The sequence below is a fragment of the Ciconia boyciana genome, chromosome 5 (assembly GCF_034638445.1).
Source record: "Ciconia boyciana chromosome 5, ASM3463844v1, whole genome shotgun sequence".
Taxonomy (NCBI): Eukaryota; Metazoa; Chordata; class Aves; order Ciconiiformes; family Ciconiidae; genus Ciconia; species Ciconia boyciana.
In genome coordinates, this window is record NC_132938.1 from 8869946 (window position 1) to 8890592 (window position 20647).

The 20647-nt window shown below is 40.5% G+C and overlaps 1 protein-coding gene across 5 annotated transcripts; it reads right to left on the reverse strand.

Annotated features, from left to right (window-relative positions):
• Positions 1-3089: 3089 nt before the first annotated feature.
• LOC140652086 (uncharacterized) lies at positions 3090-20504 on the reverse strand. 5 transcript variants are annotated; one of them, XM_072862394.1, is made up of 12 exons: positions 20373-20504; positions 18455-18571; positions 16551-16655; positions 15685-15816; positions 13044-13193; positions 12094-12228; positions 11306-11422; positions 10124-10309; positions 9576-9689; positions 9161-9274; positions 8213-8396; positions 3090-6342 (listed from the first exon to the last, which is right to left on the reverse strand). In XM_072862394.1, the coding sequence occupies exons 1-10, from the start codon at positions 20435-20437 to the stop codon at positions 9169-9171; spliced, it is 1227 nt and encodes a 408-aa protein (XP_072718495.1). In that variant the 5' UTR covers positions 20438-20504; the 3' UTR covers positions 3090-6342; positions 8213-8396; positions 9161-9168. The 5 variants fall into 5 exon arrangements, with proteins under 5 accessions (XP_072718495.1, XP_072718496.1, XP_072718492.1 ...); XM_072862395.1 differs by having other exon boundaries at positions 10124-10231; positions 12094-12231; XM_072862391.1 differs by having other exon boundaries at positions 8213-8379; positions 12094-12231.
• Between the last annotated feature and the right edge of the window lie 143 nt (positions 20505-20647).

Here is a 20647-nt window from a genome sequence, read left to right on the forward strand (position 1 = left end):
CAATGGCACACGTAGTAAAGTTATCTCTAGGTAAAGTGATTTTTATCTCTCACCACGAGCAAGCAAGAATTCATATTTAAAAAGGCATTAGGTTATTTTGGGCATGTAATATAACTGTCAGATTTCTGCAGGTTTGGTATTCAGAATGTGATACGGCAGCAATGAGAATGGGATGTTTCTCTTGTTCTGGAACCAGATTAGAGTTTTCTTCCTTTTTTCAAGAGGTATTTTTCTTGCTTCTCAGACCAGCAAACATATCAACTGTGGTCAGATTAAGGTTAAAACAATCAGCAGAGAGATATAATATTCTTAATTTAATAAAATTTATTGACATTAGTAAGATATAAAGCAAAGGAAATAACACTGTTCTCAAAGTAAACTTTTGTTTTGTTCTAGAATTCGGTTTCGAAGGTATGCAGTTACCCCTGAGAATGTTTAATTATGTGTTATTTTTCTGCTTGTTCAGATGCAGTCTTTGCATATTCTGACTCAGCTTTACAGGAGATAGTCTGTTTTCAGTATACTACAAAAAAATCCATCACGATGCCTCAACTGAAACCTTAAAAATTATGAAAAAGTGCCTCCTGCTTCAGTTCACAGGAGCAACACGTGAGAGGGGAAAGCACACAGTCAGGATATTAATCCTTTTTTTCTCTAACAAGAGCCCCGGCCTATTTCATTGAATCCATTTCTTCCCAGCACCCTTAGGTAATACTCATTCATCCTAGACTTTCTAGTCATAAGTTTTCTGCTGTCAGAATTACAGGCTTTGTAAGAGCTATCGTCACCTATGGCCACAGTAGCTCTTGCTTGCCATAGAAGCTGGCATAATTCTGCATTAATTCTAAGAATGCATTTTTTTCTAACCACATCTCACCTGTGTGTCACGAACTGAATCATCTGTTGCCCTGGCCCAGCTGGCCTCTCTATTATTGGCATTTGGGTACTGCCTGAGGCATACAATTAACTTCTTGTCACTATCCACATCTTCATTGCTGCTTCTTAAAAAATAAATTACCACTGTACAACAGTTATGATAATAAAAGTTCAAAAAAACAGAGCAGAATTATAGTCATGGTATCAGGATACAGAAAATAGGATTTTACATTTAGTTTTAACAACCTTTCTTCTGGATCATACATGGTTTGCATGTCAGTCTACATTTTTACTGGATCAGTCTCATCTTTCCTAGGTAGCAGAAAGCCAGCAAACGTTGGCTCTCATTACTTGACAGAAACACAGTTATACATTCATACCTAATCTAGCTCATGCAAGGTAATTGCATGGAGTCAGTATAAATTAGTTACTGAGCTCTGAAAACAATACAAAAATTCTCCAGGTTTCACCAGGAAAGCTTTCTAGTGCAGATGTGGCCTTAGTCCAAAATGCTTCTAATGATATTTAGGGATATGAGACTATTTCAAAAGCTGCAATTAGTTGTTTGTTTTTTTTTCCTTTAACTTGCATATTTGTTTAGTAAGGTTGCAACAACCACTGCAGTTCTCAAGAATCTCTGCTCTTTGGCTCATCCAAAGACCGGACACTTAAACAGCAGTAAGGGAAAATTTAACTGTCAGCTGAGCAGGTACAAAGCAGCCCTGGAGTAGGTATTTGACAGATTGAAGAGCATAAACATGTCTTCCAATAACCTAACATTCATTACTATGACAGGCTATATTTGAGTAACACTTGCAAGATCAGCAATGAAGTGTGTTTGATGGATGGCAGAAGTAGCAAACAAAAGTTGGGGTTGTTTTTTTTTTGTTTGTTTTTATTTTGAGCAGCCTAACACAAAAGCAACTACCAAAGCCCAGCAGTGTTTTTTGGAGAGACTTTCTGAGTACATATTGACAGGTGGTGTTTTGTTTCGTTGTTTTTTTTAAGAAGATACTTCATGCATAGCAAGGTTGAAGTGGATGTTGAGAGGGAAAATTTGCATCTCTTCTGTAGAAATGAAGCATGGTTTCACAAACTACAACTTTCTCATGTAATTATTTACAGAAATGAAAGTGAAAGGTGCCTGCTACTCTGGCTTGTATTTCCAGTTATCATTTACATGGAATTGGAGCTCTTCACAAGTTGAGTAGAAAGGACATAGTCACCAGGCGCAGTGGGTGGCAGTACACACCTTCATGTCCTAGGAAGAAGGAATTGCCTAAACAGCATAATTGCAGCTGAAACAAGTATGTTGCTTTAGATCCATATTATCTAAAGTAATTAAGACAGTCATCAGAGATACAGAATATGCAATACATATCTTAGTCTTTCTGCCTCTTCTTCACCACATGCTCCCATTAATTCCAGGTGTCTAGACTCAAATCTTGAGTAGTTCCAGGAACACATTTGTTTCTTCCCGTTTCCTGATTAATCTTTTTTGGAGAGTTGAATAGAATGGCCTACAGGAACATCCCAGCTGAAGTCTGGTAAATAACCAGGCAGCCCTTCTTACCCCTTTTTCAGTTTGCAGATAGAAAAAGGGGCTTTCTTCAAGGCTGTGCAAAACCATACAGCACAGTATCTACAGCTGCTTTTAACTGGGCATAAGAGCAAGGGTAAGAAGGCAGAGGTCAGCGAAGGGTCCCACATCAGCACAGTAAAAACTGCTGAATTTTCTTCTACCAGAGATCACTGCAGTATTATGTATGTGGCCTTGAAGGCCAAGAGGAAGCACCTGCTCAGTGAAGCTCAGGATTGCTCAGATGTATTGAAGATCCTCTTCATGGTGAATTCACAAAGCTCATTGCACATTGCCTTGCTAAAAGTGGGAGAAATTCATGGTAGTTCTTCCAAAAAGACACAAATACCAGTCAAACACTTGGCTGATTTTTTTTTTTTTCAGAGCCATGCCAGACAACAGACAGATGAATACACACAGACATTCACACTAACTTCCCAGCAAAACAAACAGCTTCAGGAGTGAAGACTGCTCCCTGCCAGCCTGCCTTGGAACTGCATCAGGCCAGACCAAGAGTCTTCAGACAATAATTGGCAATGGTTTTTAGAAATTAAACAGTTTGAAATCTCAGCAGCTGGCTTTCTTTTGATTTTTTTGTATTATTTTGCTCAACTTTTCAATGGTTTTACACTTTTTTCCCCATTTGTGAGTGCACTGAATTAAAATGTTTCACTTCTAACAAATTGCATCTGCATTCTCATTATACGTATCTCAAAGACTCCTGCTAAGTATGTATTTGGAAATGGTGTTTTAGCTCTTTAATAATGCGTTTTGGGTGGAATGTCTACATACCTAGCACTCCTGGTTGAAATCAGTAGTATTTTGAGAAGAAGTAAGGGAGAACTGTCACTTTCTGTCAAGTTCTTGTTTTTTCCTCAAAGGTTGTACACAGGTGTGCTGGTTTGGGCTGGGATAGAGTTAACTGTCTTCACAGTAGCTGGTATGGGGCTATGTTTTGGATTTGTGCTGAAAACAGTGTTGATAACACAGGGATGTTTTAGTTACTGCTGAGCAGTGCTTACACAGAGTCAAGGCCTTTTCTGCTCCTCACCCCACCCCACCAGCGAGGAGGCTGGGGGTGCACAAGAAGCTGGGAGGGGACACGGCTGGGACAGCTGACCCCAGCTGACCAAAGGGCTATTCCATACCATATGATGTCATAAGCCACGCTGGAAGCCACGCAGTACTTTTAGCATAACACTACGTACAAGTTAAATTCAGTTTATCAAGCAGAACTATCTGCTGTAACGCAGCTTAGGGATTACAGCTGCCTTGCATCTTTCTGTCCTTGACAGCAAATAAAATCCTTCAGAAAAGCACTTTCGGACCACAGTGGGAATTTTAAGGGGAGGAGGTATCCTCATCACTGTCACCTCAAAGGAGCAGTTTTAAAAACAAAGTACACATAATCAATGGCATTTCAGAACTGCTAGTGAAGGACTGTTTCTACAAGCACAGATGATCTGTAAGGAGATTCTCCCAGTGGAAGCATGCCAATAGAAGATACATGTCACTTCTTGGAAGAAATTTAAACCTGGTGAAGTTCAGAGTTTATTTTGGCTTAATTACAAACTGAGCACAGATTTATGCAAACTGGATTTAATTAAAATAGGTAAAATTCATGGAAGGCTATCAAATACAAACTGGGGGTGGAGTGCCAGACTTCAGCTTTGCTTACCTCCGTTGTAAACTCTCATGTCAAATAGCCTTGGATAGATAAACAAGTGAATGGATTGCATTCCAGTTTTATCTGCTCTGTTTAGACTGATGAGGGTACGGTTACTAATTAAGAGACATTACAGTGGTTCTACATCCAGTGGCAGCACTGCATGAAATACCTTTAGCAGACCTCAAACCTCATCTGCTCTGTATCATTCCTTTCCTTGTGCTAGCACAGCTTGTCCAAGCATACAAAACCTAGATTAGGGAACAGATCAGGCAGATTGGTTATTCTGTTTCCTATTTCTAGTCTAAGTATCTTCAGCAGAGAAACACAAGATCTTTTAAGGACTGCTGAATTACAAATCCTATGGATCTGTGTCCATAAATCCACTGCAGGCCCCGTCCATTGTAGGCAAAAGCTTAAGGGCTCTGACAGCTGAGCTTAAGTATTTAATGACAGCCTATTACTCTCACCTAACAGCTCCATCCTCTCCAGGAGGACACCTTTACCATGCCTGAATGGGCACTGGGGCTTCAGCTGCTCCCTTCCACTAGGTTACAATGCATTAAATAAAAGCTCACAACAAGATGTCAGAAAACAAACTGAGCAGCTGAACACAACCCACGTTGTACTGGAAACTCCCTACAAGAGTTTGATTTAATCTCCAAAGAGTCCTCCCTCCTTTTAACAAGGGCTACGCCCTCCCAATAAACAAAACACCCTAAAACAAACAAAAAGAGGACTACTGAATCCACACAGCCCTTTTATAATGAAACGCTGACAACATAACAGCAAAAGCAGACCAACAGGGATTTTTGAAGTTAGTCTTTACTTCTGCATAAAGACAAAGTGCCAAAAATTAACACATTCCCTTATTTACAATCATCATAAATCACATGGAAGCATGCACACTGGAACAACAAGGTTCTAAATATTACTTCTTAAAAAAGTTCTGTACAGATGTGTTCCTTGTATACACACACTCCATGCTCTGTGATGTGTGACTGAGCCACCCTTGTGCTGGGACACTACCGAACCCCATGCCTGAGCATGCCTGGAAATAATGTTTTGGAAGGGACTGGGAGTAGTTTCTAAGGAAGCCGCTTGTTTCCAGGTCAGTAGCACAATGGGCTTTTGGCCCTTGGTTACACTGCCAGCCCCACAGCAAGGCTGCTATGTGTCATCCCTAGCACTGCCACAGTTCCGCAGTGGCCTTGCAAAGAGCCAAACTGAACTACAGCAAAGAGACAATTCCCAGCTCTGACAGACATTTGTATCCCAGTACTACATAAAATGCCACAAGGACTGTAAAAAAAAAAATAAAATAAAAATCTTGTAACTGGCACATGAATCTGGTCTGAACTCCACTGTAGCCTCAGCCCTCACTTTGACCTTCTGAGCACAGCAAGAGAGAGTAAAACAAAGGAGAGCTTATCTCAAAACACCATCACAACCCTTAAGCCTGGACACCCCATGCCCAAGAGCAGCTCCAAACCTGCAAATAGTGCTGCTCACCTCCAATTCCTGTAGGAACAGCAGGCACTGAACTCATCCCCTTATACTCTCAGCAGTAGATTGGCTCTTTGGGTCAGGCTGTAACATACATAGAAGTAAAATCCACGTATTTAGGCTGTGTTGCTGTTCAAACAGTCACTCATCCCCTTAAAGGGAGGGAGCTGATTTTGATAAACCGTCTACCTTTCCTTTCTCCTCTCTCACTAGGCTTAGGCAAATGCTAGCTTAATACATCTTATCTCAGAGAACGGTAAATAAGCCAAATGGATGATCACCCAATTCAAAAGCTAAGAACAGTTTGTCTTTAACAACTGGAGAAAGGTTGGAATTATCTACACTATTTTGAAGCAGTTCTTCATATTGGATGTACAATTCTGGTCCAGTAGAGGAAAGAGGGTTTAACTCCTTGGTTTAAGGGGTGGCATTCTTCAGTCGTGGCATTCTTTGATATTGGACTAATTCACCAGCATAACATTAGCGCACTCTAAGTAGCATGATCTCCAAATGGCAACAGCAGGATCCATCAACTGAAGTAGCCTTTACAATATGACGTACGTGGCATCAGCCAATGCAGGTAAAGCAGAAACATTCTCACAAAAGCTTTAAGGAACATCCATCATCATTGTGGCACAGACTTAATGAAATCTGAAGTTTTAGACTTGAGGCAGAGCTTGCAGAAAACAATCTATCCTTAAAGATCTGGAGAAACCTAAACAAAAAGGTACACAACAGCATTTTATAAATATATCTAGTCATTAACAGCAAAACATTTACTCTCTTAAGCTATAGTATTACAGTAGCAGTAAATGGAACACAGTACTGCATACGATGAGCTTAAAGCACAGTATAAAAGACAAAGCCATACTGTCCATACTAAGGAAAGTGTTACAGACAGCATAACACTTTGAGAACATAAGTTATTGGGGGGGGGGGGGGGGGAGAATACTACATACTCTATATTGCTAAAGTATTTGTTAAAAAGAAAATGAAGTAGCTGAGCCTATCTTTCCTAGCCCCTCACAGCATTTTCACCTAAATGTTGTAATTAATTAGAACGTAGAGAAAAATGTATTTTATGAATTAATCTGCATATCTTAAATGTCCCACTAAGTTTTTTTTCTTTTAAAAAGCAACCAGATACATCCAAAATTATAGACATTTAACTGGGCTCTAAACAGCCACATTTATTTTGCTTGTTTAAGACAGAAATTTTATTTTAGCAAAAAGGCGGGTGGCACAGAATTCTACCATGTAACCCATGATCTGGTTTTCAAGCTACATTCACTTTCCATAGATAAAGTTCTTCCCATTTGAGAGTTTGAGTTCATCACACCTAAAAATCATGATTAAAGGCAGTGTCTCTCTCCAATATTATCTTTGCATCCCAGGAAACCAATGTTCTGCTCCACAGAGAAGCTATTTAATTCACCTTCTACAAGTGACATGTCACAAAGATAATCACTCATTCTAACTGAAAAGCTGTGAACCCACTGAGTATATACACTCCTTATCAGAAACTTATTTACAACACAGACAACTTAAAGCACCTAATATCAACGGACTATCTAGAAGACCAGAATAGAATAGAATCATTTAGGTTGGAAAACACCTTGAAGATCAAGTCCAACCGTTAACCTAGCACTGCCAAGCCCACCACTAAACCATGTCCCTAAGTACCACTTCTGCCTCCAGGGATGGTGACTCAACCACTTCCCTGGGCAGCTTGTTCCAATACTTGACAACCCTTTCAGTGAAGAATTTTTCCTAATATCCAATCTAAACCTCCCCTGGTGCAACTTGAGGCCATTTCCTCTTGTCCTATCACTTGTTACTTGGGACAAAAGAGACTGATGCCCACCTCACTACACCCTCCTTTCAGGTAGTTGTAGGGAGCAAGAAGGTCTCCCCTCAGCCTCCTCTTCTCCAGGCTGAACAACCCCAGTTCCCTCAGCCGCTCCTCATCAGACTTCTGCTCTAGACCCTTCACCAGCTTCGTTGCCCTTCTCTGGACACGCTCCAGCACCTCAATGTCTCTCTTGCAGTGAGGGGCCCAAAACTGAACACAGCATTCGAGGTGCGGCCTCACCAGTGCTGAGTACAGGGGCACGATCACTTCCCTACTCCTGCTGGCCATGCTATTTCTGGTACAAGCCAGGATGCCATTGGCCTTCTTGGCCAACTGGGCACACTGCTGGCTCATATTCAGCCAGCTGGTGACCAACACCCCCAGATCCTTCTCTGCTGGGCAGCTTTCCAGCCACTCTTCCCCAAGCCTGTAGCGTTGCATGGGGTTGTTGTGACCCAAGTGCAGGACCCAGCACTTAGCCTTGTTGAACCTCATACAGTTGGTCCCAGCCCATTGACCCAGCCTGTCCAGATCCCTCTGTAGAGCCTTCCTACCCTCAAGCAGATCAACACTCCCACCCAGCTTGGTGTTGTTGTCTACAAACTTATGAGGGTGCACTCGATCCCCTCATCCAGATCATTGATAAAGATATTAAACAGAACTGGCCCCAATACTGAGCCAGTATAATGAGAAATGCTCTCAACTGTGACGTAGAGAGGCATGCTTCTTTTACCTGCACATTTCACCTTATGTTGATTGCACATATGCTGACTGTAAATCTCTTCCTTTCAGTGCAGATCTTATGCGACTGCACCAGTTTTCCAAGGATGATCTCAGACTATATCCCTATTCTTCAAATCATTTTCTGTCACAGGAGAAAGTCCTCCTTCTTCGATACTTCTATATACAAAGAGAGACTAGATATTTTCAAATATTGAATTAGCATTTAAGAAAAGTGAATCCATATTAAGTCTTATTCATGCTCAAAGATTTTAAATTAAAAAAAAAAATCAAGTCAATAGAAAAAACACCATTAACACAATTTTTAAAACCTCTACCTGCCTTTTCCTCATATTGCTAGAATTCAGATCTTTAGTATTGTAAAACTGTGTGCCATATTCTTAATGAGTTATTAGGCAAAATATTCCAAGATCACTGTTAAACAAACATTTTATCCTAGTCCATAATATTTCAGAGCCTGCATTAAATGTAGATCAAAGAATCAAATTACACAAAAGACTATCTGCTAATAAAAGCTGTTTGCCTCAAGATAGCACCCATCCTATTAATGCACCACAGGAATCTAAAGTCCAAGAGAAAATTTTCATTGACACCTACTGCTGCAAATGCAAAGCTGTGACTTCATCAGGAAATACTAAGAGGCAGAAAAGCTGCTACTGAAATAATTTTTAAAAATGGCACTTTTCATTTGGGCGATTAAGATAAAACACAGGTTTTCTGGCTGAACAGGTAAATATTTCAACAATTTACTAAGTCTGAAGTATTAGATCTTTTAATTAAGGTGCTGCATTAAATACAAGAGGATGGGATAAAATACTAATATAATAAAGGAATAAAAAGAGAAACTGATCTGCTCAAACTGAACAGTTGGATTCTGTAGAACAATACTGCATATGGGCTACTGAAGAGTAAGTTAAGTAAGTAGTCAGCATGAACTCACCTTGATATTTAAATTTTTTTCCTCATTATTCTATCTTCAGCACTTGCACTTCCCCATCCCCTTTCAGGGTATTCTGACTGATGTCCTTCCAATAAACTGCTACAAAGCTTAAGCCTACAAATAATAATTAAAAAAAAGCCAAAGACTAAGTGGCTTTATTATGGTAACCTTTTTATACTAAATACAGCTACAACCTGCTATTTACTCTAATACAGACTATAACACGAGAACATAAGGACGGAATTTTACCATGCAACATATAAATATTGGCCAACACATCCCTAAGAATAGTAGGGGGAAAAAATAAATCCATGTTTATAATAAAAGCTTGGATTGAAATACAACAAAATAAGGCAACTATGCTTCTAACTTAATACGCAAAAAAGGTCCCTGATTGACGAGCTGCAATTTATACCTCTCCAGCCTGCAGTCTGTGTCTCTGCAAGTCTTGCTGTCAGGCAGAAAGAAGCTGGTGTTTTTCTGTTTCTGATTGTTCCATCCTGAAGAACAACTGGCTGGAACTGGGTCACTGCATAAAAACAAATAATTATCATTGTTGTCAGCTACAAAACAACGTAATCTCACAGGAGACAGAGACAAAACTTTCAGCTCCTAGGCTTAGCAAGCGAGAAGCTAGGAACAACCACAGGGATCAATTCTGTAAAATGCCATCACTTTCCGTAAGACAAAGAGGGTGAAAGGGGCTCAGCATCTTCCAGCATTACTTTATGGCAGAAGCAGCAGAAAGTAGTAGATGGAGAGTCAGACTGGGAAAAGTCAAGTAAACTCAAAGAACAAAAAGAACAACCAAACATACCACACGCTGGAGGAAGTGTAAGGAGGGAGAAAAAAAAAAGTTATATTAAATAGTGAAGGGAAAGGAAGATTAAAAAAAACGAACAGGGACACCTTCACAGCACAAGCAATAAACAGAAAGAACATAATAATCATTATGGTATCTACCTTGTTATTTCTATACCATGTTGTACTGTCATTACTTCGTCATTTTCACCAAAGGCTTCCCACTCTGAGCACTTTGAAAAAGCCTCCTGATGTCCTGATTCAGTAAGACTAAAAAGAAAGTGAAAAGGTCTGAAACCATGGACCTTTGTATCACAGCTCCTCTTAATTCTTCTGAAGATAAGGGGGCTAAGTAGAGAGAAAAAACCACACCTGTATAAGCATTTTTACTAAGATCAGTGTGAAAAGTCTACTAAACCCCCAAAAACTTAAATCATTGTTCCAGTTTTCTTGTGGTTCTGACAAAACTTTGTAGAGTTAAACCATGCTCTCCTCTACATAGCCTATCATTTCTCATTTATAGGAAGACTTCTTATGCAGCAGCTAGGAAGGGGGAAAAAAGGAAATATGATTAAGACCAATTGCTAGAGGAGTAGTTTAATTCCTGAACAACTTAGAATAAAGAAGGTGTTAGCCTCAACAACTCTACCCTTCTGTTATCTGTTTTTGAACATTAACTTCACACTGTCCCAGTCCCAGGCTGGGTGACCAATTCCTTGTTGTTCCAACAAGCATTTTCTTCCATACCATCTTTCAGAAGACAGGGATAAGCTTAATCAAAATACACAAAGCTTCTTTCACATCCCTTCATGTATACCTGTAGCAAACCTGTATACCTGTAGCAAACATAACATAGCAATAATTAAACAGGGAGTGAGGTCCAGTATTCGCTGACAGACTTACGACTGCACATTGGGCTCCATTCCTTAACCATAACATTCATCAACTTGTACACACTCTCTATGCCAAAAAGCAGAATGCAGTGCATGTAAGAGTTATGGGAAATAACTATGACAGGCACATAACAATTTCAGAATGACAACCTCTGAAGCAGAAACCAGGTTCCACGAGAAATCAAGAACACCACATTAGTGTTGCCTAAATCTACACACAAAAAATAACCTGTTGTGTCTTCTGATGGTGAAGTTTCTTCACCTTTGCAGTGGACCACTGTAAATATTTGCTATTATACAACACAATCATTCTGGCATGATTTCCTTTCCTCATTAAACTGCACAACATTTAGAGAAAACTAAAGCTAGTAAAGGAGGGATAAACACCAGTCATATTCCAAAAGTCGGTTCATAATATCAATGAGTCTCCATATGGAGAATAATTTCATACCTTTCCAGTGTGTGGTACATATGCATGTAATGGTTTTTGCTCTTTGAAACCACAGAGGAGTCAGAATTGTTTCTTTTTCTGCGTTTCCATACTGGAGAAGAATCAGGAGAACAGGAACTACAAAAATAAGACATAGATTTTACACACATAACATTTTTCATCTCTTTAAACACTTATCAGAGTTCTGCAAAATAATGGCACATGCTACACAGGAAGACTTTTGTTGAGGTATGATTCTTTAGTCACAACAGAGGAACACAGAGAAAATGGCTCAAATTTTGGTAACCACTCCACTGTATTTTGGAAAGTGAACCCAGTCACAATCGCACAACAAACTTGGAAGCAGAACCATTTTCAGCTCCACACACGTGCCCCCAGATCAAGATATCTCAGTAAACAGGGAAATGCATGAGGTGCTTCACTGTTAGTCTCCCTGCTGTTCTGCAGACAGGCGTAACACTTAATTGAACGCTTGCTTCTGAAAAAGGTACCCTACTTTCACCACTTGCCAACAGTGGTTAAAGAAACCTCAGTACTCCACTGTATAAACAGAGAAGCTGAAAAAACACTGCCTTTGCTGCTGTTAAGCATGCAATTCTGTAATGCTGGTAATTTTTCCACTTTCAATGCTCTGTACCAATGATGGATTACATTCAACAGCAAAAGTGCCAAACTCTGAATCTGAGCATTAACTGCCCTCCCTTGTTAAACATTTCCCAAAAAACCTGATAGCATCAACATATATTGAATTATTTCAATAAGTTAACCACAGAAGTTTTATCTCATACCTCTCCAGTGTGTAGTCAGTCTGTCTGCATTCATCTTCACATTCACTTCTCTTCTGCTTTTCGTCAAATACAAGGGAGCCAGAAGCATCCTGGTCTTTGCAGAACCATTCCTGGGAACTGCCTGAGGGTTCTGTACTACTAAAAACAGAAAAGTAAAAAAAAAAAAAAAGGCAATTTAAAATACTACCCATCTAGCTCACCACTCCAAGCAGAAGACAGTTAAGCTGCAGTAATAATTAACAGTTCGTCTCATGACATCCAAATGGTGCAAACAACTGCAACTTCCACCGTAGGTAAATTACAACACAACTAAAACTATTTACACAATGCAGTTACAGAGCTAATGGATTTCCACTCTTTTTCTCCCAATTTACTAGTCCCAACCTTGTAAAGTATTAGGTGGTGTCAGTTAGCGGAGCTAGCCTGGTTACAGAAATTCAAAGTTCTGAAAAGATATAAAAAAAATTCCATCCTGAACACAGTTGCCACTCTCCTGCAGAGAGCACAGAAATCTCTCTCTAATCTTCTTATACTTCTCAAATCCTCTAACATATTGTTATTGTAGGAGAAAGGTGGTTCCACTGACATCAGAAGAAGGAAAGATGAAAAGGTTGTCAAGGAACAGTAATCACTGAACTTCTGCATATGTCTATCCCTTTCTAGAAAAATATTTTTACCTTGTGTAATTTTACCAGTGTAAACATGCAGGGGAAGGGAGTGTACTAGTGGAGACAGACCAAAAGCCTTCCTCCCCAAAGTGCCTTACTGGAGATGAATTTAGACTAAATAACGGGAGGATCTTGAAGACTAACAGAATTCAAAAGGAAAACAAGGCGTTCAAGGAGACTCCAACTTCTGAACCTGATCTCTTGCTCCCAGTTAGGAATGCTGTAAATAGAGTCCTCCTGTGAAGCAAGAGACAGGTGCTGCCTTAATTCACCCATACACACACTGGCTGCAGATCCCAGGTTTCTTCAGTAGGAGGATCCCAGGCATGCAGTGCTATCTTCCACAGCCTGATCTGCTGGTCCCAGGATCTACGGCTGTACTTCTTAAATTTGTTGGGAGTTCTAGGATGAACTCCTGGTATTCGCTGATTCCTGTAAATACACAGTAACATTTCTATTTCAGGACATGATTTTCATTCTTAAAAAAAAAATCCTCAGTCCATCAGATCATGCAAGCATCAATAGCCTAATAAACAGAATTTTCATATTTTTAAACACTTAACTGAAATGGGTATATCCTAAAACATTGTCAAAAACAGACCACACAAGCAACAACTAACAATAACATGCTGAGTCAGACCAGAGGTTCATCCAGCCCAGAACTGTGACAGCTGCCAAAAGCGGATCCCTACTGCCCATGGACAAATATGAAACGGAAGCAGCATAACTCATACCCCTTCAATAGTATCCTAGCCTCCAGCTACTTTTATCTCAGTTTTCCTAAGTCAGGTGCAGTTTCTTTGTATTTAGTGTTGTACCGAGTCTGGCTGGGATGGAGTTAACTTCCTTCACAGTAGTCCCTGTAGTGCTGTGTTTTGCATTTATTTTGCATTTAAAACAGTGCTGATAACACACTAATTTTTGGCTATTGCTGAACAGTGCTTGCACAGCTTCAAGGCTGCCTCTTTTCCCCCACTCTGCCCTGCCCCCTCCCACAGCCACTAAATTGAGGATGAAAAAGAAGTTGAGAGGGGAAACCACTGGGACAGCTGACTCGAATTACCCAAAGAGATACTCCATACCTTATAATGTCATGATCAGCAATAAAAATCAGGGCAGAGGAAGAAGGGGAGGTGTCTTCCAAAGTGGCCACTGCTCAGAGACTGTCAGGGCACCACTCTGCTTGTGGGAGGTAGTGAGTGATTGCATTTGCATCACTTGCTTTTTCCCCCCTTTCTTTCCTTCACCTGTTAAACTGCCCTTATCTCAATCCATCAGCTTTCCCGCTTTTTCTCTTTCTATTCTTTCCCCATCCCACTGGGGAAAGGGAGGGAGAAAGCAGCTGTGTGGGTAGCTGGCTGCTGGCAGGTGTCAACGCACAAGTATCTTCAGTGAACTTTTATTCTACCACTGTCCATGCATTATTACATTGGGGACTGCTGTAATTCTAAACAGCATTTGTCTTTTGGGAGTATAGAAAACAAAGTACCCATGCTCTCTGGGTAAAATGTAAATTATATATATGCCCTTCCACTGAATCTACACTGGACAGACACTGTAACAATGCTGTCTGGGATCACCCAATGGCTGGAAATGCTATTTCTCAGACAGTATCCCAAACCCAGATCCTGTCCACCACAGATTACTGAAGAGCTCACTCAAACTGTATCATCAGTACAAAATAATCCTGTTTACAGTCCTACCATACTGGAGTCAGCTTTAAGCCTGGGGGTGGAAAAAAGCATACTATAATAATGTTTTAAATCACACAAAGTACCTTGGTCTCAAGTGGTTCCCCCTACCAGCTTCACAGATCAATGTACTTAGCCATAAGACTTTCTGTAAGATAAACAGATCCCTGCTAAGGAACAGTATTATAAACTATCCCATTAAAATGCCACCCAGAACACTTTTTTTTTTAAGTTTATCTCATGTTTTTTCTGAACATTGTTCTCACCCTTTCCTATTCTCCACCTATGATTTAACTGATCACAGCACAGCTATGCAAGTGCCAGGCATCAGCGTAAGACTGGCTGCAGTCCTACCACTGATGACAAAGTGACAAAAAAACCTACAATTCACAAAGCAATCCAAGACTCTTTGAAGAAAAAAGTGTTACCGAAGATGTGATCATGATATTGTGTGATATCTGTGACCATTTATGGTATCTGTTGTTGATTTTTAGTAATCTAGTCTAATCTTTCAAGTTTTGCTCAACGAGCTCACAGCATCCACTGCACTTGGCTGGCAATTTTCACAACAGGCTTTTACAGATAGAATCCATAGAAAGCTAGCAACTATAAGTAGCAAGCCATATTGACAAAAACACCTCTAAAAAATAACCCTCAAAACAAGAACACAGATGCACATCTATACATTAGTAGACTAGATTCTGAATCTGAATAGCTCTGCAGTAAGCAGAACGGGCTGGCTAAGAAATCTTGATTTAAGTGCCACAAATCACGGACTCTGAAGCCCAAAGTGGAATGACAGAGAAAGCAAGAAATCCAGGTTTTGATTTGTTAGTTACTGATGAATCACTGAAGACTGGTTTCCCTTACCAATACTTAAATGCAAGGCTTTATTCAGTCCTCATTCAAAGCTGTCATTTCCTGGTATCAATTAACTTCACACTGGCCTAGCAACACAGTCACCTGAAGTGTCACAGGGAGCTGATTAATACAGAATTTATTTAAAGTATGTTTGCTACTAGCAACAGCAATAAACAAAGGGAACATCTAGCTTTAAATTTTCCCTAACTAAATTTGCTCGTATGCAATTTTCTCTTTAACAAAAATCGAGTCAAGTTTTCTTCACTTACTGTTCATATAAATTTAAGAGAACTAAAGCTGTGTGCTGATCTACACACACATCAGGAACAAGTAAGAGTTTATTTGGAAATGTGCAACATAGTGCAACTTACTTTGGAACTTCTTTAATATATCTGTCATATGCAAGGGTATTCTTTCCAAAATTGATCTGTTTTTGTCTTCTCCTCAGAACCACTTCATCTGTCTCCCTTTCAGCTGGATTAGCAGAATCACTTGAAACAGAACTTAAAAATAAAAATTAGAATTAAGTTGAAAAGAACCTTAATAGCTTTACAACATGTTATATAAACACATACTCTAGAACTATATGTATTCTTACTCTGATAGACAGTAAGCACAACTCTTACCTCACCAGTCTACAAGAGTGAAAGTTGTGCTAGCCAAATGAATCATTACAACAAAAAGAGTAGGTTTTGCAAGTTCATGCAATTGCTCAGGTTTGTAACACATAAAACGATATCTGAGGGTACTGGTGCTAGAGCTGCCTTACTAGAAGGTTATAGGTAGTCCCACGACAAGGAAATCAAATGATACACAATTATTGCATATATGTGTAACAACCTCCTAACATAAATATGAAAAAGCTTAAACTCAATAAAACAAAGATGGATAATATAAAGGAGGCTAGCTTCAACAATCTAATAGCCATTTCTCTCTCCAAGGCTCTATGGCTGGTTTTCATTTTTCCTTTCATTATTCCAGTATTTTCTCTTATGGCAAGTTGTAATGAATATGCAGTTTAAGCTGAAAAAGGAAGAGAATCTGAAATGATCATACAAGTAGCTTTTGAGATAAGACTTCTCAGTGCTACTCTCTCCTTAAGGCTTCCTTCAGGCTTGATATGAAACAGCCTGGCTGTATTTCAAACCTTCATTAATGCATGTAAAGTAGTCGGAGAGCATTAGATAGCTATGGCTAAAACCAACACAACAATAGTTAATAGTTATGCAATACCTACTTTGTCTTTTTTTTATTTGATGTCCTCATTGTTTTGCCTTCTTCAATTCTACCTTCCCAGTCAGGGCAACTAGAAAGAGGCCTAGAATCTTCTGGTGTTGAAGAGCTGGAAAATAATGAGAACTCAATATGACCATTTGTTGCTCATAACATATTTAATGAACAGAAACTTCAATAGTGGACAAAAACAGCTCCACAACTGTAACACCATGGGCATGCCCCTACTCCATTTCAGTTCAAAGTCAAACAAATTAAAACATTTCAGCTCAAGTCACCTTCAGCAGTGATGTAAGATTATCAGTTTTACTTTGCAGGGAAAGAAAATGGTCGTGAAGTGAATTTCATGTCAGAACATAGGCCTGACCACCTCTTAAAATACTCCCAGATCAGCCAATGCAAATGCTTCTCTCTACTACTTGAGGACCTTCTCAATGCTGCCATTCCATCAAAGAGCACAATTCATGAAATTACTTGAGGTCAAAATCATCAGTCTAGTCACTGCTCTCTGTTGTCAGCTAAGGACTTTGTAAAGGACAGAGATGCTTAAGAAACAGAAAAATGCCCATCACATCAGCAGAACAAACATTTTGTCAGACACCATCATATCCCAACATATCATTTCAAGAATGTGAACTCTGCTGTGTAAAGCCAAAAAGGGAGTCAGGAAGCTCTTATTTAAGTAATCAGTTGGATCACTGATGTTCTCCGCGTGAAGAAACACTTACCAGGTTCCTCATTAACTTAAAAAATATAATAAATGAAAACTGTATAATGCTGTAATATTCTGAAACACTGAAAACTTCTCCTTTCAGTCTGTCCACTTCTTTCAATGTTAATGCCTCAACATTCAACATAAGTAATACAGAAGTAAATTTAGCTTAGTCTTACTTTCCCTAAATGGTTTCACATCAACAGATGAGATTAACATCTGCCAATGTCATTTTAACACGACATAAAGATTCCATGCTAAGGAGGAACATATCTACTCAGCAAGAGAGAAATGCAAAATGCTGCTAGCACATCCAGTTTGACTCACAATCATAACATACTGTTAATATTTTTTATGATAGCATCAAAGACATAGAAAACACTCCTGAATACAAGGTCTTTCCTAAGCTCTTCAAGAGATTCATTTAACTGAAGCAATATTAAACACACCATCAGAAATGACAATCAACTTCATATAATGTAATACTCAGAGATGTATAAATTATATAAAAAGTTTTTGTGTGCTCTCAGTAAAATATTTCATCTCTTCTAACTTACCTTCTACTCAGTTTTCTGAACATATCCAAGCACTCACCACTTTTCATACTTCCTGTCAGACATTAAGATACCAATCTCAACCACTTCTTCCACCTGAGGTCTTTAGTCTAGAATATCCAAAAGCAAAGCAAAATATTCCTAGAACTACCTACCTATAAAATTTGATCTCATCTCAAATTGTCCTTGGTATTAGACTACCAAAAAAAAAAAAGTATTTACTAAAAGCTGTAGTACAGCTGAATATACTGAGTGCACTGTCATGTGAAGAGACAAACGTCATGGTTTGTCCACACTTACACATAAAGATGTGTTAAGCAAAATATAAAAAGTAACAGCATATTGCTTCAATGGGAGTTTTATACTAATATTGAAGATTTCAGCAATAAAGACCTTAAACTACTGCCTCAGTATATACCATTTCTCTCTTTCATATGAAATACTTGCTAATATTATGGCATGTCTTTCAATTAGCCACACTGAATGGTCTACTCTTGCATAATGTAGAGATTATTTGCTAACTCTGTGCTACTGTATTATTAGAAAACATTTAATTTAATCACATCCAAGGTTTTGTTGGATTCCTAAAGAAAAGCATGCAGCAAAGTGAAGATATAAACAAACTTCACATTTATTCCTTACCTCTCCAGCCATTGGTCTAAATGTCTACATTGATATTCATCAAACACCAAAGAATCTGAATCATTCCAGCTTCTGCATTCCTGTTCTTGATGCCAGCAGTGTGGATGTTGCACAGAACTAGAAAATAAGAATTTTCATCACACATCAAGTCACTGGTAGTCCCTGAACATTGCCTATACAAAACAAATCCAGACAATCTAAGTATCATCATTTATAGTTACAAATGCTGTTCTGGCATAGATATGTGATTTGCATCAACTCATTCAGGCAACTCTAACTTAACAAAGGTGTCAGAAAATGCAGTTGCTCAGAAAAGGTCTTTGACTAATGCAATTAAGACATTAGTACTTTAAAATAAACCGTTAATATTTAGATAACCAAAAGTATATCGTTTCTCTATTTGCAAACAAAAAGGGGGAAGAAACCCCACAACTGAGGACCGTCACCAGTGTTTATGGAACTGCTGACATGTGCCAACATTCATAGACTGTCCTCTGTCAGCAACGCATTATTTGACATTTATATACCATTCTATCCTGCACTAAACTCGTGGAAGAGGCAAATACAGAAACATCACTTCAACACAGGAAAACAGCATGTCTAAGGAGAATTAGGTCAAACGTTTATGTGGAAACAATTTTACCCAGGAAACTCTTTACCAGACGTTGCCACGAAGTCCTCACAAGTACGCATGAGCCAAGGAGCTAGAGTGGGGTGGTTGCAACATGCTGGAAGGACAGCCACGGATTGCTTAAGGATTAAGCATTATCTACGTTTTCCTCCTCAGTTCTGGCAGCTATGACATCTTAAATGATAGGTTGCTAAACAAGCATCTACTAGCACCAGACCTGGCTTCTGGGCTAAGGACCACACCTGCAGTTCAGCCACCGCTTGCCTGAGAATGACCCTACATTGCAGACTCCACACAGTAAACATACTGTTGTTCTGTATGTGCGAGTAAACAGTAAACATACTGTTCTGTATGTGTGAGATCTCTGCACTTTTTAAGTCAACAAGCGAGAGGGAAGGAAGGTTTTTGTTATTTTAATCCTGGATTAAGACTCTATGTTTTCTTTCTCCTCCACCCTGACTGGCTTTGGGAGTTTCCTGCTCCCAGAAGGCTCAAAGTTACTAACGCAGAGCACAAATAGCTTACTCCTAACTATGGATCTAGGCAGAAGGACACTTTCAACACATTCGGTTTTTGCAAAGGCAATGAATGGATAAAACCTTTCTCTAGCCACCCTCAACACCAATTACTCACTTTAAAGACTTGAAAGAAACAGAAAAAAAAAAAAGAAAAGAAAAAGCACAACACCTAGCATGCCTTAAGTACAAGACTATTTGAAAATCCAGGAAAAAATACTAACTGAAAATTATGCTTTTTAGAAATATGCCCGTATTTCTGTATCTCCAGTGCTTTGCACTCCCCGCCCACTTCAGTGTCAGCCTTAAGGCAAGCCCCGGTGACTCCCAGCCGGACTCACGGCATCTCAGCCGAGCCCACACGCTTCTCCCCGGGCTGCGGCGCATCTTCCACTCCGAGCCCAACTCTCCCCCCACTGCCAGAAGAGACCAAAACAACCTCTGCAAGGAGACTCCCTCAGCGAGGCCGCGGGTGCGAGGCCGCCTACCCGCGGGGCGGAGGAGGAGGAGACGCTGGTGGAGGGCGGCAACCTGCCAGCAGCTGCCTCTCCCCGCTACCCCTCGCGGGTACCGAGGAGGACGAGGCTGAAGGCGGGGAGGGTGGACGAAGCCCACCCTGCGACCTCCCCACCGCCCACCCCCCCAACAGGCGTTCTGGCACAGGGAGCACCACACCCCCGCCCCGCCCACACACCCGGGAGCTCTACAGACGCCCTGAGGGAGAAATACCCCCCACGCCCCAGCCCCCCCAGCCCTCCGCGGCAGCTCCCACCTGCGCAGCCCGCCCAGCTCCCCGCCGCCGGCGTGGCGCGGCAAGCCCCTCTGCCCGCGGGACATGGCTGAGACGAGCGGCGCCGCCGCCGCGGAACATGGCTGCGCCCCCCGCGCGGCGCGAGGCAGTGCGCAGGCGCCGCCCTTCCTCCCGAGAGGAGGCCGCTGTGGGTAGCGCGCAGGCGCGGCATTCCTGCCGAGCTGGGGTGGCGGGGAGGCCATGCGCATGCGCACAAGCTCCCTTTAGGTGGTGTCACCGTCCTGCGGCCCCGGAGG

Excerpts from the sequence above, each read along its gene's own strand:
- LOC140652086 (XM_072862392.1), bottom strand. The coding sequence starts at position 20,437 with ATGTCCCGCGGGCAGAGGGGCTTGCCGCGCCACGCCGGCGGCGGGGAG. Across the intron at positions 15,817-16,550 it reads TCAAATAAAAAAAAGACAAA|TTCTGTTTCAAGTGATTCTG; the intron begins GTAGGTATTGCA and ends TTTATTTTTAAG. Across the intron at positions 12,232-13,043 it reads ACCTGGGATCTGCAGCCAGT|TAGTACAGAACCCTCAGGCA; the intron begins GTGTGTATGGGT and ends TTCTGTTTTTAG.